This window comes from Hippocampus zosterae, chromosome 14 (assembly GCF_025434085.1).
Source record: "Hippocampus zosterae strain Florida chromosome 14, ASM2543408v3, whole genome shotgun sequence".
In the NCBI taxonomy this organism is placed as follows: domain Eukaryota; kingdom Metazoa; phylum Chordata; class Actinopteri; order Syngnathiformes; family Syngnathidae; genus Hippocampus; species Hippocampus zosterae.
The window spans coordinates 2,663,427-2,687,037 of record NC_067464.1 but is presented as its reverse complement, the minus strand read 5'-3'; the positions used below and the strand labels follow the sequence as shown (position 1 = coordinate 2,687,037).

The following is a 23,611-nucleotide window of genomic DNA, read 5'->3' as shown; positions in this document are numbered from 1 at the left end:
AACAATTGTGTCGTCACTCACGTACACATTTTCTCTCTCTCCATAATTTACATATAAGTGCACGGACGCGCTTCACTGATTGGCCGACCTCTTCTCCGCACTTCACTGATTGGCCGACCTCTTCTCCGCACTTCACTGATTGGTCGACCTCTTCTCCGCACTTCACTGATTGGTCGACCTCACTTCCGCCTTTTCTTATAAACAGCGTGTCGTGTCTCAGCCAGATTTTGGAACTCGGCTCATATAAAAGACGCTCCGCATTATAAGGCGTCCTGTCCATTTTGGAGAAAATTTTAGACTTTTAATGGCGCCTTATAGTCGTGAAAATACGGTACCCAAAAATAAAACAATGACTGTGGCTGTTTTTTTTTTTTTAAATTTTTTTTTTTAAGAGCGATGCCGATTCCTGTATTTGGCAGCAATAATTTCCGACAACCCATTAATTGGCAGGGGGTAAAAAAAATTAATTGTTCAACAAATCCAATTTTTTTTATCCTTTAAATGCTTAAAAAAAATGAAGAATAACAGGCGGAATATTTGACAATTTAGCAGTATTTTGTCCATTTGTATTTGTTCATCTTTGTTCTTTGAAGATGAAACTTTCTTAAAAAAAAGACTGTAAACTGTCTTCAATGTTTGCAAAAGGAAATCTGACAAAGTCCGCAAAAAAAAAAACGTCGTCGCTCTTCATCGGGTACGAGTCAAGCGAGGTCTGGCTGCTTAAGAGGCCGCGATTCCTTTTGTCGGCCGCCAACAAAGCGGGCCCTTGTGCCCGCCGAATTGGGGGCAGTCTGATCCTAATGAGCAATCCCCTGCTCATTTTCCTCTCGCAGATTCTTTCAGCGTGAGAACAGAACCCATCCAAAATCCTGCCGGCTTTGCCCGCTACGCCATTGTTCTTTCCGACAATGAGTCGTCGGATTCGAATCTTGACTGTCATCTGCCACTTTGAGAACTTTTTACTTTTTAAGATAAGATAAGATATCCTTTATTCGTCCCACACTGGGCCATTTTTTTCATTTTTCATTTTTTTCAGCCAATGCCACGAGCAGCATTTGTCCCGCGGCACAAATTTGCCGCATCAGCAGCTTGAATTGCGATCCGTGCAATCCCCCCCCCCCCCAAAAACACCTCTTAATGCATATATGGACAATATTGTTGCCTTTCATACGGCGCTATTTGAAAAAAAAAAGGCCTTTTTCTGGAAATGTGACAGTAAAATTATTTATGTATTAATTTTAATGAATGAATGGCGGCTCTTAAGTGGGGCAGCCCCCTCTGCTTTGGCTTGTTATCACAGTGACCCTTTGGTGGAAGCCCCCCAGCGGGCGCTTTGGAGTCAGACCCTCACAATGCCATCTGCTTTACAGCAATTCCTCCAGGATCCATCCACTTGATCATACATGAATTGCGCCCCCGGTATGCTGCAGAATTTGATTTGATTTGATTATTTTTTTTTTTCAATGGATTTGTAAAATTTGCACTATGCACTTGCATTATGTCCACGCATGTGGGAAAGGAGAGCCCGCTGTCAGCGATTGACTGCCTACCGAGTCAGAATAAACAATGACGCAAAAGCTGCTGTCTGCCACAGCCCACGCCCAGCCACTCACACACCCAAAAAAAATTTTGTGCTTGCAATTTGTTGTGTATGTTCAAATACTTTCCAATGCGTTTAAAAAAAAAGTGTTTTAATATCTTTAAGGTAATGGTGCGTACAAAGGTTAAAATAAAGAAAAGGACAAATTTAATGCCCAACGATAAAATGCATTCGTACATATTGAGAAGTGGAAAAAATAATCAATAAATAACAGTCCCTCTGTCATGCCTGTAAATCAGCATGTCCAAAGTCCGGCCCGGGGGCCAAATCCGGCCCGCGGTCGAATTTCATCCGGCCCTCGGCCCCTGTCATAAAATCAGTGCCGTCTGGCCCGCAGGTTGGGCGCAATGGAACACGTGTTGCATTGACTGAGGTCTCGTAGACTGGTGAGTGATGTCTCATAGAGTACTGCTTCCCTCTAGTGGCTAAATGAGTAATAGCATTCACTAAATGAAAACAAAACCGACATATGAATGCTAATCAATTCAATCCAGTCGAGTTGAAGTCCAGCAAAGTGCCTCCATTTTGTGGTCTTAGCGTCCTTAGCCTCGTTAGCTTCACCAAAATTGACCGCCTTCAGCTTCCGGCACCCCCCGAGGCTTTTGAATAGCCTCAATAAAGGCCCGGTTCTTCCATTTCTGACTGACTGAGCCTTCAAATCAGAATTGTCACAACTTGGATGTCGTATTAGCCAAGGAGCATGAATCACACCTCCATGGAAAGTTAGAAAAAGTTAGAATTTTTTTTTTTCTTTGTTTTTCTGCAGGGCCGCCATGTTAAGACAGGGCAGCTGGCAGCCATCAAGGTCATGGATGTCACCGGGGTAAGCAACACACTCCCACTCGCACACATTCTCTCACATCAGCCGCCAACTCCCACAATTATCCCACCGTGTCATCTAATTAAGAGCGATGAGTCAGTGGCGGCGAGGAAAATGAGGACAGGCCTATATCGCCATGGTAATATTAGCTGCCGCTATCAGGGCGGCGGTGTGGTCTCAAGCATGTCTGCAAAGCAGGAGAGCAACGTCTTCAGTTATATTTAGAGACGACGCGCACGACTCGGCGCGACAGTGAAGCGGCAGAGGAGGGAATGAATGAATGAATTAATTAATTAATGAATGAATGAAAGAATAGGGCTAAATAAGACAATCTGTGGCTTTTTTTCACACGGAGAACCTGTGAAATTGCCGGATATGAGCCATAACTCACCATATGGTGGCAGGATATTGCCGAAATTGTGTGCTCTTTCAAACAGCAACACCCGAACCTGCTATTAGACATTTCACTATCAAACGGTAACAATTGCTTTCGACACAAAGGTGCGGGAGGAGTGAAACAAACAAAAAAATATTTATTTAAGAAAAGATTAAGATTAAGAAAACCTTTATTAGTCTCGCAATGGAGAAATTCCAGATTCACAGCAGCAAAGTTATGAAAGGAAGAAGTAGAACAACAAAAAAATAGGAGCTGCTGGAAAGGCAGCCACTCTCGCGGCGCCATTTTGAAGTCAAAATAACAAAAATAACACAAGACAACACATAGGACAGAGACAGTCGTGCAATCTTCACCACTTTTCTGCATACACTTTGTTGTCTGAAGCAGTTCTAGATGAAAGAGGAGAGGATCAAAGTGTCCTTTCACCAGTGGATCAGAGACATCATGCTGAAAAATGTGCACACGTCTGCTACAAGCAAAGTTTTGAAAGCAAACACGAAGCTGTAGCGTCCATTGACGAAAAGAGATTAGTTCACTTCTCCTGTCCCACATAATCCGCTTCAAACTCCAAGCTGCGACTCCCAGCTCCAAATCCGCATCGGCACTCCGCGACACCGTGTCCAAACCAGTTTAATCAACGACAGCGCAAATTAGCCATTTGCTAGCATGAGTGAACGCTGGCGCGTTTTGGCTGCCGCTGCTCAACCCGTATTGTTTTGTGTTTTTTGTTATTGTAAAGTGTCCTTGGGTGTCTTGAAAGGCGCTTATAAATAAAATGTATTATTATTATTATTATTGATGTGTGTCATCAGTGTAACTGTGATGTTTGATTCCATGTCTCCCGATGAGATCACCAAGAAGGAGCACACACAGTTTAAAAGGCACTGGGCCTAAAATCGAACCCTGGGGCACACCGCATGTGATTTTTTTATAGCGTTTAGAGAGTAGCTGTTCACAAAACACTTAAGTAGAAGTGTAAAAAATCATCAGCTTACCATCTCATGTCAGAGCCATAACGGTTGACCTGGTATTCATCCACCTGCTTCTTTTTACATGGAACCCAGTCAAGGTGGGATGGTCGTTTTCAGCGCCAAAAGAAAGTGGCTGAAAACGATCATCTCGAGCTTCTTTCACGCGGAAATCCTGCAAGATTTCTGCTTTTCTGAGTGACATTGTTAGCCAACAATGTCAAAATGCTACTTTGAAGCTCGCTGGTCAGCTGTGTTATTTGCTGCTGTGAAATGCTAATTTGTTGGGAGTTTATTCCCCCCCCCCCCCCTGTGTGTGTCCGCATCTCAGGACGAGGAAGAAGAGATCAAAGCTGAAATCAACATGCTGAAGAAGTACAGCCACCACCGAAACATCGCCACCTATTACGGAGCGTTCATCAAGAAGAACCCACCGGGTGTCGACGACCAGCTCTGGGTACAGTGTTGTTACTTAACTGCAGATGGGGAGGGGCGGGAAGGGCGGGAGTTGCTGTTGCGCAATATAAGGATGCTTGGTTTACACAATATGCATCATGGGCCAAAATTAATAGACTGTAGACAGTTTTTGAATTAAGGAAGGAAAGGAGGATTGTGGAAGGATGAATCGGAGGAAGGAATCCTTCTCCAAATTATTGGAGGGGAAAAAAAGGTGATTTATCTGAGGGAAGTGTTTATTTCCACCCCGTTTGACAAATGGGGGCACGGCCTTGAAGGGAAAATGTCCTCAAATGCTTAATTTAACGTTTTCCCACGCCACTTAGGGCTCAGGATAAGCGCATGCGTGTGTGTAAACAAGGCAAGTCATGAGCCGTTAATGCTAACAAAAATGTGACGCTAAGCTCGTTGAATTGTTTGGAAAAACAACGGCGGCCTGTTGTCCTCAATCACTCCCTGACCTGCTGAGAAATTCAGATTGGGCTCAAATGGAGGATAAAGTCAAGAAGGCATCGGAACTGTCGAGTCTTTTTGTCGGCCATGCTAATTTAGCTGCTAGCTGGATAACTGAACTTTTGTCTACCATGCTAATGTCAGCTGCTAGCTGGATAACAGAACTTTTGTCTAGCATGCTAATGTCAGCTGCTAGCCGGATAACTGAACTTTTGTCTACCATGCTAATGACAGCTGCTAGCTGGATAACTGAACTTTTGTCTACCATGCTAATGTCAGCTGCTAGCTGGATAACATAACTTTTGTCTAGCATGCTAACGTCAGCTGCTAACTGGGTAACTGATTTTTTTTGTCTAGCATGCTAATGTTAGCAGCTAGCTGGATAACTGAACTTTTGTCTACCATGCTAATGTCAGCTGCTAGCTGGATAACAGAACTTTTGTCTAGCATGCTAACGTCAGCTGCTAACTGGGTAACTGAATTTTTTGTCTAGCATGCTAATGTTAGCAGCTAGCTGGATAACTGAATTTCTGTCTAGCACGCTAATTTCAGCTGCTAGCTGAGTAACTGAATTGTTGTCTAGCACGCTAATTTCAGCTGCTAGCTGAGTAACTGAATTGTTGTCTAGCATGCTAATGCCAGCTGCTAGCTGGATAACTGAACTTTTGTCTACCATGCTAATGTCAGCTGCTAGCTGGATAACTGAACTTTTGTCTACCATGCTAATGTCAGCTGCTAACTGGATAACAGAACTTTTGTCTAGCATGCTAATGTCAGCTGCTAACTGGGTAACTAAACTTTTGTCTAGCATGCTAATGTCAGCTGCTAACTGGGTAACTGAATTTTTTTGTCTAGCATGCTAATGTTAGCAGCTAGCTGGATAACTGAACTTTTGTCTACCATGCTAATGTCAGCTGCTAGCTGGATAACAGAACTTTTGTCTAGCATGCTAATGTCAGCTGCTAACTGGGTAACTGAATTTTTTGTCTAGCATGCTAATTTTAGCAGCTAGCTGGATAACTGAACTTTTGTCTAGCACGCTAATTTCAGCTGCTAGCTGAGTAACTGAATTGTTGTCGAGCACGCTAATGTTAGCTGCGAGCTGAGTAACTGAATTGTTGTCTAGCACGCTAATGTTAGCTGCGAGCTGGATAACTGAACCTTTGTTTAGCATGCTAATGTCAGCTGCGAGCTGGATCACTGAACCTTTGTTTAGCATGCTAGTGTCAGCTGCTAGCTGGATAAAAGAACTTTTGTCTAGCATGCTAATGTCAACTGCTAGCTGGATAACAGAACTTTTGTCTAGCATGCTAATGTCAGCTGCTAACGGGGTAACTGAATTTTTGTCTAACATGCTAATGTTAACAGCTAGCTGGATAACTGAACTTCTGTCTAGCACGCTAATTTTAGCTGCTGGCTGAGTAACTGAATTGTTGTCTACCACGCTAATGTTAGCTGCTAGCTGGATAACCGAACTTCTCTCTAGCACGCTAATTTCAGCTGCTAGCTGAGTAACTGAATTGTTGTCTAGCATTCTAATGTCAGCTGCTAGCTGGATAACAGAACTTTTATCTAGCATGCTAACGTCAGCTGCTAACTGGGTAACTGAATTTTTTGTCTAGCATGCTAATGTTAGCAGCTAGCTGGATAACTGAACTTCTGTCTAGCACGCTAATTTCAGCTGCTAGCTGGATAACTGAATTGTTGTCTAGCACGCTAATGTCAGCTGCTAGCTGGATAACTGAACCTTTGTTTAGCATGCTAATGTCAGCTGCTAGTCTGGTAACGTAATCTTTGTCCAGCACGCTCATGTTGGCAGCTAGCTGGGTAACCGAGGTGTTGTTGATCGGGTCAAACGGAATACTTCCAAAAAAAATAAATCAGCTTGTTTTGTTTTTGTTTTCTACAATAGATTCAGCTGTCTGTTTCAAATGTGACAGTAGCGGGTCCGTCGCATCTCCCGCGTTTGTGTTTCCTGCTGTTGTTAATTCATTCAGTCATGAATAACACGATGGGAGTCCAGGCAGTCATCCGCCTTGTTATTCTACGCAGCTGGTGATGGAGTTCTGCGGCGCCGGCTCGGTGACGGATCTGATCAAAAACACCAAGGGCAACTCTCTCAAAGAAGAGTGGACGGCCTACATCTGTCGAGAGATCCTCAGGGTGAGTGAGCGTCATTCATGCTATTTTCATCCCTGGCCGCTCGTAATTGACGGCGAGCGGCGGGTGCCGCGCATCCCGTGACCCCCCCCCACCCCCCAACCCCGGATGCTATCGCTGCCACATCTCCGTCGCTGTTATCGACGCCTGTCTCCGCTTGTCCTGTTAGATTTTCACTTTCACTTCTGCTGCTTCCTTTCGCCCCCATTGATGCCCCCCCGCCCCCTTGATTGAAAATGTATTTTCTTCCTTCTGCGTTGTATTGGGTTTTCTTTTTTTGTGTGTGATGTGTGTTTTTTGACCCATTCATATTTTGAAGACCACACTGGGTGGCATTCATTCATTCATTCATCTTCCGTACCGCTTGATCCTCACTAGGGTCGCGGGGGGTGCTGGAGCCCATCCCAGCCGTCTCCGGGCAGTAGGCGGGGGACACCCTGAATCGGTTGCCAGCCAATCACAGGGCACACAGAGACAAACAACCATTCACACTCACACTCACACCTAGGGACAATTTAGAGCGTCCAATCAGCCTGCCACGCATGTTTTTGGAATGTGGGAGGAAACCGGAGCACCCGGAGAAAACCAACGCAGGAGAACATGCAAACTCCACACAGGGAGGCCGGAGCTGGAATCGAACCCGGTACCTCTGCACTGTGAAGCCGACGTGCTTACCACTGGACTACCGGGCCGCACATTAAATTTTATTTTTTTTAAAGCCTCATTGCGAATTCATACCCCCCCACCCCCACCCGCCCAACCACCTTCCTCTAGAACTAAACGCAAAAGAGGGCTCATCCTAAATAGAAACCGGTCGGCGACACAAGGACATGAAGTCTTCTTGAAATTGAGGCTCTTTCTGTCCTGGAAATCATCTCCACTTGGCTCGTGGCTCTGGCGTCCTTCACTGAGTGTGTGTGTGTGTGTGTGTGTGTGTGTGTGCGCGTTCAGGGCCTGACTCATCTCCATCAACACAAGGTCATTCACCGAGACATCAAGGGACAGAACGTCCTGCTGACGGAGAACGCCGAGGTCAAACTTGGTAGGTGCTGTCACGTAAAAGCCACTTGGCGAAACGGCTTCGACGATTGAATGGGCCTGGAGTGTGTGTGTGTGTGTGTGTGTGTGTGTGTGTGTGTGCGCGTGGGGGTGTGATACCTGCCAACCTCTGGCTTTCGGCCATTTATGACACACGCAGGCAACGACAGTTGGTGCACTCTTTCACTCTAACTTGCCGTCTGTAAAAAGCAAATAGTTACAGACGCATGGGGGGCTGGGCTATTCATCGATTTTAATGCCGCATTCGAGTTTGCGAATCAGAGGAGCCAGGGAAGTATTTGTATTCTGGCGTATTTACGGGTGCCTTCTCCATGCAGTGGACTTTGGCGTTTCGGCCCAGTTGGACCGCACAGTGGGAAGAAGGAACACGTTTATCGGGACGCCATATTGGATGGCGCCAGAGGTGATCGCCTGCGACGAGAACCCCGACGCAACGTACGACTTCAAGGTGCTTAACGCGCAAGTGACGTGTTGCACGCCTTTAGGGGGGGGTTACCTTCCCGACTCATCGGTTGGTTTTGTTGCAGAGCGATTTATGGTCACTGGGCATCACGGCCATTGAGATGGCCGAAGGAGCTCCACGTAAGCACCGTCCGCTCGATCAAGTGCATATGCGATCTTTCTATGTTGGCTCAAACATTTTTTTTTTTTGCTCAAGGTAGACTAGAATGAGATTACTCATTTAACTAAAAAGAGTCTGACATAAGGAGATTGGTCTCCCCCCCCCCCCCACAAATAAAAGGCAATTTGTAATGAGATTGCTTTTGTGTTCTAAAATAAATTTGAAAGGGACTCTTGCTTTTTAAAAGGAGGTGTGGATTGAAATTGCTCTAAAATCAGTTTTTTTTGGGGGGGGGGGTTTGTAAAGCGAGTCTGGAGTGAGAAGAATACTCTAAAAGCAATTTGGAATAAGCAGATTGCTCTCGTCTGCTTTTTTTTAAGTGATCCTGGAATAAGATGAATCCAAAATACATCATGTTAGATCATTCATTCATTCATCTTCCGAGCCGCTTGATCCTCACTAGGGTCGCGGGGGGTGCTGGAGCCTATCCCAGCCGTCTTCGGGCAGTAGGCGGGGGACACCCTGAATCGGTTGCCAGCCAATCGCAGGGCACACAGAGACGAACAACCATTGGCACTCACACTCACACCTAGGGACAATTTAGAGCGTCCAATCAGCCTGCCACGCATGTTTTTGGAATGTGGGAGGAAACCGGAGCACCCGGAGAAAACCCACGCAGACCCGGGGAGAACATGCAAACTCCACACAGGGAGGCCCGGAGCTGGAATCGAACCCGGTACCTCTGCACTGTGAAGCCGACGTGCTAACCACTGGTCTACCGGGCTGCCATCTTGGGAATTATTCATTCATTCATTCATTCATTCATTCATTCATCTTCCGAACCGCTTGATCCCCACTAGGGTCGCGGGGGGTGCTGGAGCCTATCCCAGCCGTCTGCGGGCAGTAGGCGGGGGACACCCTGAATCGGTTTCCAGCCAATCGCAGGGCACACATAGACGAACAACCATCCACGCTCACACTCACACCTAGGGACAATTTAGAGTGGGAGGAAACCGGAGCACCCGGAGAAAACCCACGCAGACCCGGGGAGAACATGCAAACTCCACACAGGGAGGCCCGGAGCTGGAATCGAACCCGGTACCTCTGCACTGTGAAGCCGACGTGCTAACCACTGGACTACCGGGCCGCCTCATGTTAGATCACTCTAAAATAAATCAGATTCTGAAGGGACTCTGGAATGAGATTTTTTTTTTTTTTTTTTTTAAGAGATTTGGAATGACATTGGTCCAAAATTAGCTTCCTAAAAAAACAACAACATCCACACAGACTAAAACAAATCATCCTTCGTCACAAAATGTATTCACGGGTTGTTGTTCAAGACTCTTGGACACTCAAACTTTGTCGCGCGTCCATCGAGAATCTTTTTTTTTTTTTTTTTTTTTTTTTTTTGTGAAAATTTAATCTGCTTTCTGCTGTTTCATGTGTGACCCCCCCGCAGCACTGTGCGACATGCACCCCATGAGAGCCCTCTTCCTCATTCCGCGGAACCCTGCGCCGAGACTCAAGTCAAAGAAATGGTGAGAAATGAATACATATAACAACTGCATCACGCTGGCAGCCATTTTGAATACTTTGGCTTCCGAATGAGGTCATTTTATAGCGAAAAAATAAAAATAAAAAAATCCAGAACTGTCTTTGCTGTTACGGCGACGGGGGGGGTCAGGTCGAAGAAGTTCCATCTGTTCATCGAGAGCTGCCTGGTGAAGAGCCACGGCCAGAGGCCGAGCACGGAGCAGCTCCTCAAGCACCCGTTCATCAGGGACCTGCCCAACGAGAGGCAGATCCGCATCCAACTCAAGGACCACATCGACCGCACCAAGAAGAAGCGAGGCGAGAGGGGTGAGACCCTGCTCCCATTTTCTTGAATTTTTTTTTTCCCCTTTTTTCAAAAAAAAAAAGTGCGAAATTGAAAGTTTGTCTAAAGTCGGTCACGGAATATGTGTTGTAGTTCTGCAGAGGCTCGCAAACAAACGGACGGAAAAAAAAAATCACTGGTCAAAACAACTCGATGTAAGGCGGCGGTAAAAAAATGGGTAATTCCGTTTTCAAAACAAGCTTGTTTTTTTTGGGGGGGGAGACTCATTGCTGCCCCGTCGCCCCCGAGGAAGGCGTTCCAGACTCCCGACTTTGTCTCACCAGTAAACATCCAGTGACAGACCTCAGTTCCGCTTTCAACGCGGCAGATGACGGCCTCGCCACACACGTCGCCGCTGCCGCATCATTACTAAGCAGATTAATCGCTTCACGACACAAACGCTGCAGGCCGGTTGAGGATGTACGGAATTTTATTTTATTTTTTGTTTAGCAGATCTTTCTTTTCTCCCCCTCACATCCCCTCTTTTACCACAGCCGCCGTTTTGACTGAAAGGCTTCCAAGTGCCTGTTCTCCACCACTTTTGTACTCACGAGATGGTTTAAAAATACCCGCAAATGATCAGAAAGTTATCCAAAAGTATTCGATCAAACATCTTGCAAAAAAAGTTGTATTCTCGAACTCATCCCCTCCCAGACCAGTTAAAATGGATCATTGACGTCTGTAGCCGTCAATGGCACTGAATGAGTTAGAGAATATTAATTCATTCATTCATTCATCTTCCGAGCCGCTTGATCCTCACTTGGGTCGCCGGGGGTGCTGGAGCCTATCCCAGCCGTCTTCGGGCAGTAGGCGGGGGACACCCTGAATCGGTTGCCAGCCAATCGCAGGGCACACAGAGACAAACAACCATTCGCACTCACACTCACACCTAGGGACAATTTAGAGTGTTCAATTAGCCTGCCATGCATATTTTTTTTGGAATGTGGGAGGAAACCGGAGCACCCGGAGAAAACCCACGCAGGCCCGGGGAGAACATGCAAACTCCACACAGGGAGGCCGGAGCTGGAATCGAACCCGGTACCTCTGCACTGTGAAGCCGACGTGCTAACCACTGGACTACCGGGCCGTCGCAAAAAAGTTAGACCAAGAAAAAAAATCAACAAATATAGTGCGCTCCGAAAAATAAAACCCAGGACGACTCGGATGTCTGCAGACTCGGATTACTCCGTGGAGCCCAGCGTTCAAATCAAATCTGGTGAATAAGCATGTCGCGTGTTATGCTGCATGCAAATGCAATCCACTGCCCACCCAAACGCTTTTAAATCCAGGTTAGTTGATTTTAAAAATGTATAAGAAGCATAGCATATTAGCGCGTGTTAGCATATATAGTAGGGCGGCCCGGTAGTCCAGTGGTTAGCACGTCGGCTTCACAGTGCAGAGGTTCCGGGTTCGATTCCAGCTCTGGCCTCCCTGTGTGGAGTTTACATGTTCTCCCCGGGCCTGCGTGGGTTTTCTCCGGGTGCTCCGGTTTCCTCCCACATTCCAAAAACATGCATGGCAGGCTTATTGGACGCTCTAAATTGTCCCCTAGGTGCGAGTGTGGGTGCGGACGGTTGTTCGTCTCTGCGTGTCCTGCGATTGGCTGGCAACCGATTCAGGGTGTCCCCCGCCTACTGCCCAGAGACAGCTGGGATAGGCTCCAGCACCCCCCGCGACCCTAGTGAGGATCAAGCGGTTAGGAAGATGAATGAATGAATGAATGAATGAATGAATTAGCATATATAGCATAGCTTAGCATATTTTTACCCTGGATTTTTAAAAAAAGCATTAATTTTTTTTTTTTTTTTAATCTGCCGATGTTAGCGGAAAGTCCGCATCGCGTTGAGGGCACAAGTTGGACGATGTCGACGTTGGGGCTGCTCTTCACGCTGACAAATTTGAGCTTCGTGCACCCGACGTGGCTCAAACTGGAAAATAACCGCTGACTTGCGTGAAGATTTGTCAACATCAGAAGTGCCGAGTTTCAATGACCAGCGCGTGAGGAAGAAAACGGCTTTGATTATCTGCGGGGGTTTCATTTTATCCCACGTGTGTTCCGAACATACCAGACGAAACTGAGTACGAATACAGCGGCAGCGAGGAAGAAGACGAGGAAAGAGACACGGGTGAACCCAGGTGAGCGCCGGCCGAACGCACCGACGACGCGCTTCCTGAAAACCTTCCCCGCCGTTTCAACGCCACGCCATCTTGTTTTTCTTCATTTCTAAGCTCCATCATCAACATCCCCGGAGAGTCGACCCTACGGCGCGATTTCCTGCGTCTGCAGTTGGCCAATAAGGAGCGCTCGGAGGCGCAGCGGCGGCAGCAGCTGGAGCAGCAGCAAAACGAGGAGCACAAGCGCCTCCTGCTGGCCGAGAGGCAGAAACGCATCGAGGAGCAGAAGGAGCAGCGGCGGCGGCTGGAGGAGGTGAGCGTGAGGGGAGCAGGGCGAGGGAGGGGGGTCGACTCATCGACTCATCGTTTCCGTAATGAGTCGATTAATCGACTCGGCGTTTCCATAATGAGTCGATTAATCGACTAACATTTTTTGGCCGATGAGTCGATTAATCGACTACCACAGTTTGGCCATGCGGTGGATCATTAAATATAAGAAAAGCGAGGGAGGGGGGTCGACTCATCGACTCGTCGATTCCGTAATGAGTCGATTAATCGACTCGTCGGTTCCGTAATGAGTCGATTAATCGACTAATCCGTTTTGGTCGATGAGTCGATTAATCGACTAACACAGTTTGGTCATGCAGTGGATCATTAAATATAAGAAAAGCGAGGGAGGGGGGTCGACTCATCGACTCGTCGATTCCGTAGTGAGTCGATTAATCAACTCGTCGTTTCCATAATGAGTCGATTAATCGACTAACACGTTTTGGTCGATGAGTCGATTAATCGACTAACACAGTTTGGTCATGCAGTGGATCATTAAATATAAGAAAAGATAACTTTAGCCCAAGTTGTCTGAAACAAAAGTCTGTTCCTCTCCCTGCCCCCCCCCCCCCACACACACACAGCAGCAGCAGCGCGAACGCGAGCTGAGGAAGCAGCACGAAAGGGAGCAGAGGAGGCGCTATGAGGAAATGGAGCAACTCCGTCGAGAGGAGGAGCGGCGGCACGCGGAAAGAGAACAGGTTGGTGTCGGCGCTATTCGGCGGAATCGTTGGAAATGGAGCCGTTAAGTTTCTTCTGCTCTGTGATGAATTTTTTTTGGGGTGGCGTAATTCCAATTTTGTCCACTTGAAGGCGGCACACGTTAGCATGCTGGGGCTATCAACTTGTTCGGTTTGTTGCACCCTTTTTTGCGTTCTCAATATGTGTTTGGATGATTTTGAAAGGACGTTTAAAGTTCTCAATAAAATGACTTAGAGCGCTAAAGTTTGCCCGCCTCTGTCCCTGTTCCAGACCGTTTCCACCTCCTCCGTGTCGCCGCCTTGGCTGTCTGCCTCCAAATGTCACTAACGCTCACATTTCTCAACGTTGCTGCCGTTTTTTGTTTTGTTTTGTTCCTTTCCCCCCGCACGCTGCCTAGGAATATATCCGTAGGCAGCTGGAAGAGGAGCAGAGGCAATTAGAGATTCTCCAGCAGCAACTTCTACAGGAACAGGCGCTCCTGCTGGTAACCCGGCTCAATGTTTACACATCCAGTGCAGCATCCTTCAAAGGATTTCCCCCGTTTTTTTGTTGGTTTGTTTTGTTTTTGCTTGCTTCTTGACTGCCTCCACCTTTGGGATCAAGCATATTCTTCCGGGGATATGCTGTAATACCCGTCGTCTTTAGCTTCATCCCGTTCTCCTCTTCATCGAAAAGTTGTCTTCATTTCACATCGGGCACACGTAAGATAGATTCCCAACCGCCGTGTGCCGTGGGAAATGATCCACCCGCACTAAATTGGTCCAAAAAAAAAGGGATTTATTGACTTGCGTCTGAACCGTGAAACGCTCGACAGGATGAAACGAAACCACATTTGACTTCTGTCCGTGTCGCTTCCTCGTCCTTTGTGGCTTCTCACATCCACTCACCCCCCCCCCCCCCCCCCCGCCCGCTTCTGAATTGCGCGAAGTCTTCACCGGTTTCCTTCCTTCCCCTCCCCAAGGAATACAAGCGCAAGCAGGTGGAGGAGCAGCGGCAGGCCGAGCGTCTGCAGAGGCAACTCCAGCAGGAGAGGGCCTACTTGGTGTCGCTGCAGCAACAGCAACAGGAGGGACGGCAGGCGGAGAAGAAACAGCTCTACCACTACAAAGATGTCAGTTATCCCAATGACAAGCCAGCCTGGGCGAAAGAGGTCGGTGGCAAACACGCGTGCGGGAACTAAATGTAGGCGGGATTGTTGCACGTGAACATAAAACAAAATGCTACATGCTAATGCTAATGTTACAAATGCGGAAGTCACACACTGTTAGGGCAGAATTCCCCTTTTTTGTGAAAATAATCTGCCTTGACCTACACAGGTATGAAGGAGAAGGAGATGTGATGAAGGCACAAAAAAAAAAATCACCTTTGCCAGATGATCAAGATGGGGGGCGGTTGGTCGTAGGACTTAATGACCGCACCAATTTACTGATCCATTTTAAAGTCACTGTCCAACTTGAGGCCCAAATCATTTTACTTGTACTTATTTGACTTCTTAGCAGTACGCCGTCAGCCGAGAGTCAAGTTTATTCCTTTAAGAAACTGGAAACGGGAACCAGAGTAGCATTTGGAAGAATACGCAGGCTGGGTTGAGGTGGCACTCCCACACTTGAGCCAGGGGTGGGAATGTATTCTCGAACTCATCCCCTCCCAGCCCAGTTAAAATGGATCTTTGACGTCTGTAGCCGTCAATGGCACTGAATGAGTTAGAGAATATTCATTCATTCATTCATTCATCTTCCTAACCGCTTGATCCTCACCAGGGTCGCGGGGGGTGCTGGAGCCCATCCCAGCCGTCTCCGGGCAGTAGGCGGGGGACACCCTGAATCGGTTGCCAGCCAATCGCAGGGCACACAGAGACGAACAACCATTCACGCTCACACCTACGGACAATTTAGAGTGTTCAATCAGCCTGCCATGCATATTTTTTTTGGAATGTGGGAGGAAACCGGAGCACCCGGAGAAAACCCACGCAGGCCCGGGGAGAACATGCAAACTCCACACAGGGAGGCCGGAGCTGGAATCGAACCCGGTACCTCTGCACTGTGAAGCCGACGTGCTAACCACTGGACTACCGGGCTGCCATCTTGGGAATTATTCATTCATTCATTCATTCATTCATTCATTCATTCATTCATCTTCCGAGCCGCTTGATCCTCACTTGGGTCGCGGGGGGTGCTGGAGCCTATCCCAGCTCTCTCCGGGCAGTAGGCGGGGGACACCCTGAATCGGTTGCCAGCCAATCGCAGGGCACACAGAGACGAACAACCATTCACGCTCACACCTAGGGACAATTTAGAGTGTTCAATCAGCCTGCCATGCATATTTTTTTTGGAATGTGGGAGGAAACCGGAGCACCCGGAGAAAACCCACGCAGGCCCGGGGAGAACATGCAAACTCCACACAGGGAGGCCGGAGCTGGAATCGAACCCGGTACCTCTAAACTGTGAAGCCCACGTGCTAACCACTGGACTACCGGGCCGCCAGTTAGAGAATATACAGAAGGAAAAAAAAAGTGTCTGGAGCCGAGGCTCAGTAGCATGTCAAAGAAACATCCGTGGCTACAACCCAGCCCGGACTGATCGTCGATCGAGTATCAATTTCTGAAACCTTTTGTTTTCTGCTGTCACACCGGGGGGCCTTCCGGTCCGCTAAACAATCTTTCTCAACAGGACAGCTGTCGGGATCCTTCTGGAGACTGTGGGACTCTCTGGCCCCTGAATTGTGTTTACATTGCCGCCCGTGTTCTTGTTCTGACTTTTGACTCCCAGGTGCAGCAGCACGCACAAATGCAACGCGGTAACCCGCCCCGCTCTAACCTGCGCCATCATCAGTCGTTCAACCAGCCGCCTTCGTCCTCGTCCGCGTCCCCGGCCTCCCGCGGCCAACCCCGAGCTCAAACCCCTCGACGCGCACCGTCCGTCGGCGCCCAGATCCTTCCCGGCCAGGTCCCCCAGATCCGCATTGCGCTAGACCCAGGGGAGCCCCTGGACCCGGGACTAAAGCGGGAAATAAGTCAGCAGGTCAGAGAGTTGAGGGCTCAGAATCGCAGTCAGAGGAAACGCAGCCCGACCGCCGTCAAGGAAGACGCTCAAGCGGCTCTGAAGGACCCTCGTAACCCTGAGAAAGAACCTTCCGGTCCCGCGCCGGTCAGACAGTCGAAAGCTGCCGCAGAGCCTCGAGAGCGCCAGAAAGAGAAGTCCCCAGGCAGGCCCCTCTCTGTGCCCAATCACTCTGATGTTGTTACTAAGGCCCCCGCGCAGGTCCAAAAACTGGTTAGTGCCCTCCGCCGCTGCAGTAGAGTAGATGTAGACGTAGAGCCAAAATGTCGTCAAGAGCTACTCCACCTTAGTAAGAATGAGGCTTTCTGCTCTTTCTTCTTCTTCCAAACTCGTCTTTACCCTTTAGAAAAAAAACGTTGGTTCTAAAGGAACCGAGAAGATCCCGTCTATTGTCGGACCTTGCGAGTCCCAAGTTAGTGACAGGCAATTAGTGTTCGTCGGACCCCTTTTCCAACAAACTCCGGATCCTCCTTCTTTCGTCTTTCCGCTGTTCTTTCTCATTTTTACCACAGAGGGGAAAAATCATTTTGGGTGCCGGGCCAGGTCCCCAAACCGTTTTCTCCTGACACACACTTCTCAAAGATTCTCTTTTCTCTTGTAGATGACGACGCTAACATCTCTCTGCCTCCACAGAAACTAAACAAAAAGCTGCCAGTAGTTCCTCCCCTTCATGAGTACTAACAATTTGTCTTCTCGGGGGGGTGGTCGGTGGGGGGGGGGGCTTGTTCCCTGCCTCCGTCGCCGTCGTTGTGACTCATGAATAGGAGCTGCATGTAGACTGTAGTTGTGACGACCCGAGTCATAATCTTGAATAATCCCCCCCAATAGATTATGAGCTCATGAGGATTTGCACAAAAAAACCCCCCAAAAAAACCCGTTCTCTTTGCGCATGCAACATGACGCGAAAAGAAACGGCAAAGTGTTGACTCCAAAATTAGGACAAACTCTTGATGCGATCTGTGGTTGGTTTTGAAGGAAATGCATAAAATGATCCCAAAATAGCCGCTTTGACCTAAAATGTTGCTTTCTTTTGGGGGAGGGGGGTGGGCACGGTTTCTTGAGGCATTTTGTGGGTCATCGCGTTCTAGATATGGCTACTAAATTTCTTGTTGCTGAGTGAAAACAGCTCTGTGACGAATTTAAGATTTGGGTTTGATGGCCGGCCGTTCAACTTCGCTGCCATGTTCCGGCCAGATGCAAATATCAAAACTCCATTTTTTTTTGTTGCTAATCAGCTAATATAATAAATGTGCTAATATTTGTTAGCAAAATTTGTAGCACACATTCCCATGATACGTGCCGACCAGATTTGATCTCGCAACTTTAAACTGGCTTGAGGGTCTGAATTTTCCCCCCAAAATTTAAATTCTCTAGCCGCTGCCGGGCTATGAGTGATCATAGTGTGTGTGTGTGCGTGTGTGTGTGTGTCAGGTGGAGGAAAGGTCTAAGCTGAACAGACAGAGCTCTCCGGCACTGCAGCCTAAAGTGTCGAACCAGATCTCCGACCCTTCCCTTCCTCCCCGATCTGAATCCTTCAGCAGCAGTGGGGTCATGCAGGCTGCCCGAACTCCACCCGCGCACCGTCCTGTTGAACCCCAGGTGTGTGTGTGCGTGTGTGTGTGTGGGTGTGGGTGTGCCGCAGGAACACTTGTGCCTTGAAAATTAACCTTACTACCTCTCGTCACTTTGTTTTCAGGGCTGTACAAAATATTTACATTGTTGTCATGTATTGATGGCTTTCCCGTTACCTAAATCGGCCCGCAGTCTCCTCTCCGATAAAATATGTCGATGTGAAACAAACCGGGCCGCTCACCGGTTACCGTGTCGCTGTGCCTTACCTCGGGACGTGACTGTATTCAACTCCACAGTCTCCACTTGGCTGCATTGTTCCCCGTCTCCCCGCCCTTATTGTCCTACCAGATAAAATGTGTCACCTCTTGTTGAGGTCAAGCACGACTGGTCGCAGTTTCGTTGTTGTTCCTGAGAGGTACATTCAGCAAATTGTTCCTGACACATGGTTCATGCTCCTGACAGTTGACTTGAGCAAAATTCTTGTTCCTGACAGGTGACTTAGCCACGGTTCCTGTTCCTGCAAGTTGGCAAGATTTTCATTCCTGGGAGTTGAATTTGTTCATGACATTTAAGGTCTTGTTCCTGACAGTTGACTTGAGCAAAGTTCTTGTTCCTGACAGGTGCCTTAGCCAAGGTTCCTGTTCCTGCAAGTTGGCAAGATTTTCATTCCTGGGAGTTTAATTTGTTCATGACATTTAAGGTCTTGTTCCTGACAGTTGACTTGAGCAAAGTTCTTGTTCCTGACAGGTGACTTAGCCAAGGTTCCTGTTCCTGCAAGTTATGTTGGCAAGATTCTCATTCCTGGGAGTTGAATTTGTTCATGACATTTAAGGTCTTGTTCCTGACAGTTGACTTGAGCAAAGTTCTTGTTCCTGACAGGTGACTTAGCCAAGGTTCCTGTTCCTGCAAGTTATGTTGGCAAGATTCTCATTCCTGGAAGTTGAATTTGTTCATGACATTTAAGGTCTTGTTCCTGACAGCTGACTTGAGCAAAGTTCTTGTTCCGGACTATTACTTGTTCCTAACACCAAAACAAAGTCCTTGTTCCTCGACTCGGCATTCCTTGGTCCTCTATCCTTTTATGCCTTACCGTATACTCGTCTGTATTTCCTTCCTGCTGATAACCGGCTTCCTCGTCCATGCCTCAGATGGCCCACCTGGTTCCGGTCAAGACTCACTCCAGCTCCATGTCGGGTTCTCAGTCGCTGCAGGAGCAGACGGGATCGGCTCTGAGCGAGAGCGTGGGCTCCGCCAGGTCGGATATCCCCCGGCAGAACTCTGACCCGACCTCCGACAACCAAACTCCGCCGCTTCGCATCGCCGATCGGGATCGGGACAGAACCGCTTGGCTGAGAGAGGAAGACTTGGTGCCCAAGGTCCGAGAATCCCAACCGGTAAGACCTTGCGTGGTGCATCATGAAAAGGTTCATCTCATTTCTTGTTTGTTTGTTTTTTTCATAATTATTGCTGTGTATTAACCATGACGATTACCGTATTTGTCCTCAGATCCCCCAGAGGAACACCTCCATCTCCCCAGCGTTGGTCAGAAAGAACTCCCCCAACGGTGGTGTCATTCTGGGGCCTCGAGCAGGGTGCCAGCTCATACGAGCAAGGTGAACTTCATTCTTAGGCTTTGTCCAGGGTGCTGCAGTTTTATAGCCCATAGTCTCCACTTGGCTGCAGCAGCCGGTTTCCTTGCAACACTCATTTATTATTATTTTTTTTAATTTGAATTTAGTAACCCGGACCTGCGCCGTTCTGAGCTCTCTCTGGACGCCATGCTGCAAAGAACTTCCTCCAACTCGTCATCATCTTCCTCGCCTTCATCCCAGGGAGGCTCGGCCGAGAGGAGAGGTATGTGTTCTCTTTCTGCAGGTGTCCCAAAACATGTGTCCAAACACTCTTTTTTCTGTCAAGCCGGTTTTCCGAGGCCGTCTCTCAGTTCTGCTCGGATCGACCTGTCTGACGCGATCTCAAGATTAGAGCTTGCAACTACGACACACAACAAAAAAACAACTCATACTGTTCCTGCCCAATGAAATGAATATTTGGACATAATTAATTTTTTAAAAATCACAACTTCAAAAGAAGGAAATGCTGTATTTATTGCATTTTTTTTAATGTGTAAAAGAAGAAACTAATAACATTTGGGGAAACAATGTTCAGTCCACTAGCCTAATGCTAATTTACTTCAATGTTGTGGGGCTGTAACCCTATGAACACAAATGGTGCGGTAACACATCTCGACAGACAATATAAGGGCAGTCAAAGACTTAGAGACTGAACAGCTCAAGACATTTTGTAAAGTAACGAGAACAAAAGTAACCTAAAATTCCTACTTGGAGCTGATTCCATTATTCCATATTCCATTTGTGTGCGGCATAACAGCAAAATGCCGCTTCACCGCGTTTGCTTTGAAATCGCGGCTCGACTCTATTGAAGCTGGAGTCTGCGGTTATAATGTGAAGAATGTGTCCGTGCAGCACATATTCAGTGCAAAATGTTCTCGCTCCAACAGGTCAGGGCAGACAGGAAGCATCGTCGTTGGGAGCCGAACAGGAGGCCAAATCCAAACAGGGGGAGGGCCGCGACTCAAGCCGACCCAGCAGGCCCGCAGTGAGTCCCGACACACAAACACACTCCAAACTATTTGCCTGGAGTGTTGGACAATCGCGAAACTTGTTCTCTACCTCTCTTGTCTGCCTCCTTCCATCCTTCAGAGCTATAAGAAAGCCATAGATGAGGTTAGTGAGCCCCCCCCCGACCCCCCTTTTCCTCAGTCCCCCAATGTGACGCATACACATTGCAGAGAGGGTGGATGTCGCTTGTGGTGCATGTGTCACATCCACCACCTGAGCATTTGTAAATCTCTTCCAACTCGTCGTCATGGTTACCGTTCAGGCGGCAGGGGCTGTCGCCGAACACCCCGGCCCCCCATCCCAACCACCACCTCCCCATGTTGTCCTTTCACCATTGAGAGAGAAAAAAACTAAAAACACTTTGACGAGCGCCTCCCTTGCCCAAATGTTTGCGAGGTCACTTCATGTGAGGCGCGGGAAAAGTAAATCGATGTGAATAGTCTTTGGCGGTCTCCTTTCAGGACCTCAGCGCTCTGGCGAAGGAACTGCGAGAGTTTCGGGTCGAGGAGGGGAGCCGGCCTCCGGTTAAGGTGGGCTATCCCAGATCACGGCAAGAATGAAGTCCATGGCCTGTGATGTGTGATGACGTTTCAAATTGCTGTTTCAGTGAGCGTATTATTATTTGAACAAATTAGGGGAAATTCTTCTTATGCTTGAAAATCTAATTTCATATCTTTGATCTAGAAAAGGTTAAACAATTTTTTTTTAATTTTTGTTCTTTTGTGTGTGTGTGCGTGTGTGTGTGTGTGTGCGTGCACTCGTTTCCGTGTTTTGAGGGGACATAAAAATTGTGCGTGTGTGTGTGTGCACTCGTTTCCATGTTTTGAGGGGACATAAAATTGTGTGTGTGTGTGCGTGCACTCGTTTCCATGTTTTGAGGGGACATAAAATTGCGTGTGTGTGTGTGTGTGTGTGCTTGCCAGGGTGTTGTTTTCGTAAAATCAGGCACTAACGCAAAGGCTGCGCACTGTGATTTTTTTTTCATATTATAAAACAAAAACATGTTTTAAAGCTAATTTGAACCCCGTGGGATCGAAAATGCGTTTCTAAAATGTATTATGAAACTTTGCGATGGAGCCAACGGTTCGGGAAAAAAATAAAAATCAATGTCATAAGAATCTCAATGGCCCGATCTTTTTTTATATGCTACCAATGAAATCTTTCCCGGCGATGCAGGTGACGGACTACTCGTCGTCCAGCGAGGAGTCGGAGAGCAGCGACGAGGACGGCGAGACGGTGGGACACGACGGCACCGTGGCTGTGAGCGACATCCCTCGCATCATGTGAGCTGGCCCAATTTGAACCCGACTGTGTTTGTGGCAACAAATGCACCAGTGATGATATGGGGATCTGTTTCACTGACACTTGCTTGGACTTTGTCGATATTTCTCGGGGCTTGTCGTTGCGCCGCAGGCCCGCCGCGCAAAACAACAGCAGCGAGTCCTATGGCGGACTGAGCGAGGGCTCCCTCGAAGAACCTTACAGCAACTCCAAGGACGGCACGCTGGTCGTGAGAGAGGTGAGCGCCCCAACGTGAACGGCACGACGACCACCATTGACCTTCCTTCCTTGTCCGCCTCAGGCCGAGGAGAAGAGGCGAGGCTGCCACGCCGAGAGCAACGGCTTCGCCAACCACGCCGGCGGCCACGGCAACCTGCCCGACCTGGTGCGGCAGAGCAGCTCGCCCGCGGCCCCGCCCACCGCCCTGCAGGAGCTGGGAGACATGCCCGAGGTACCCTGAAACGTATCCGGACGCAATCCGGTGTGCATAAATGTGCGGGTGATAGTAATGATAACAGGTGTCCACTATAGTAACTGCTGTCCCTTAAAGGGTTAAATTTAAAAACTAGATTGCAATTTTTTTTTAAATTTACATTCACATCAGTAACCTAAGAAATTAAGACAAAAATTACTATTTATTTAAAAACTAGATTGCAATTTCATTTTTTTTTAAATTTACATTCACATCAGTAACCTAAGAAATGAAGAAAAAAAAATACTATTTACTATTTATTTAAAAACTAGATTGCTATTTCATTTTTTTTTATTTACATTCACATCAGTAGCCTAAGAAATTAAGAAAAAAAATACTCTTTACTATTTATTTAAAAACTAGATTGCAATTTCATTTTTTTTAAAATTTACATTCACATCAGTAACCTAAGAAATTAAGAAAAAAAATTACTATTTACTATTTATTTAAAAACTAGATTGCAATTTCATTTTTTTTATTTACATTGACATCAGTAACCTAAGAAATTAAGAAAAAAAATACTATTTACTATTTATTTAAAAACTAGATTGCAATTTCATTTTTTTTATTTACATTGACATCAGTAACCTAAGAAATTAAGAAAAAAAATACTATTTACTATTTATTTAAAAACTAGATTGCAATTTCATTTTTTTTTAAATTTACATTCACATCAGTAACCTAAGAAATTAAGAAAAAAAAATTACTATTTACTATTTATTTAAAAACTAGATTGCAATTTCATTTTTTTAAATTTACATTCACATCAGTAACCTAAGAAATGAAGAAAAAAAATTACTATTTACTTTTTATTTAAAAACTAGATTGCAATTTCATTTTTTTTTAATTTACATTCACATCAGTAACCTAAGAAATGAAGAAAAAAAATTACTATTTACGTCCATATCGAAATAATGAAGAACATACAGACAACACGATAACTCGTTTGAATCATTCTTATTTGTTGTTTCTCAATCTCGCAGTTTGGTCTGGGTGGCTCCAAATCATCCTTCACCCCATTTGTGGACCCTCGCATCTACCAAACGTCCCCGAGTGACGAAAACGAGAACTCGACAGCCGGTGAGCGTCTGCC

At 47.1% G+C, this 23,611-nt stretch overlaps 1 protein-coding gene and 1 long non-coding RNA gene across 16 annotated transcripts in view; one reads left to right on the top strand and one right to left on the bottom strand.

The window, feature by feature from the left end:
• The window catches only part of tnika (TRAF2 and NCK interacting kinase a), a 284,569-nt gene that overhangs the window by 21,323 nt on the left and 239,635 nt on the right, over positions 1–23,611 (top strand). For 2 of the 15 annotated variants that reach the window (XM_052085470.1, XM_052085465.1), the window contains exons 3-27: positions 2,367–2,423; positions 4,117–4,242; positions 6,747–6,857; positions 7,806–7,896; positions 8,231–8,361; positions 8,441–8,495; positions 9,935–10,013; positions 10,160–10,335; positions 12,421–12,487; positions 12,581–12,779; positions 13,378–13,494; positions 13,893–13,979; positions 14,457–14,645; positions 16,264–16,767; positions 17,986–18,153; positions 19,275–19,550; positions 19,633–19,739; positions 19,865–19,980; positions 20,645–20,742; positions 20,847–20,870; positions 21,227–21,295; positions 21,942–22,048; positions 22,179–22,284; positions 22,348–22,497; positions 23,502–23,598. In XM_052085470.1, coding sequence (XP_051941430.1) covers positions 2,367–2,423; positions 4,117–4,242; positions 6,747–6,857; positions 7,806–7,896; positions 8,231–8,361; positions 8,441–8,495; positions 9,935–10,013; positions 10,160–10,335; positions 12,421–12,487; positions 12,581–12,779; positions 13,378–13,494; positions 13,893–13,979; positions 14,457–14,645; positions 16,264–16,767; positions 17,986–18,153; positions 19,275–19,550; positions 19,633–19,739; positions 19,865–19,980; positions 20,645–20,742; positions 20,847–20,870; positions 21,227–21,295; positions 21,942–22,048; positions 22,179–22,284; positions 22,348–22,497; positions 23,502–23,598 — 3,307 coding nt within the window. The remainder of the gene's footprint in view (positions 1–2,366; positions 2,424–4,116; positions 4,243–6,746; positions 6,858–7,805; positions 7,897–8,230; positions 8,362–8,440; positions 8,496–9,934; positions 10,014–10,159; positions 10,336–12,420; positions 12,488–12,580; positions 12,780–13,377; positions 13,495–13,892; positions 13,980–14,456; positions 14,646–16,263; positions 16,768–17,985; positions 18,154–19,274; positions 19,551–19,632; positions 19,740–19,864; positions 19,981–20,644; positions 20,743–20,846; positions 20,871–21,226; positions 21,296–21,941; positions 22,049–22,178; positions 22,285–22,347; positions 22,498–23,501; positions 23,599–23,611) is intronic. The other 13 variants (XM_052085486.1, XM_052085498.1, XM_052085488.1 and 10 more) reach the window with 11 other exon arrangements.
• Positions 1–23,611, bottom strand: part of LOC127614344 (uncharacterized) — a 232,305-nt gene that overhangs the window by 23,205 nt on the left and 185,489 nt on the right. The window lies entirely within an intron of this gene.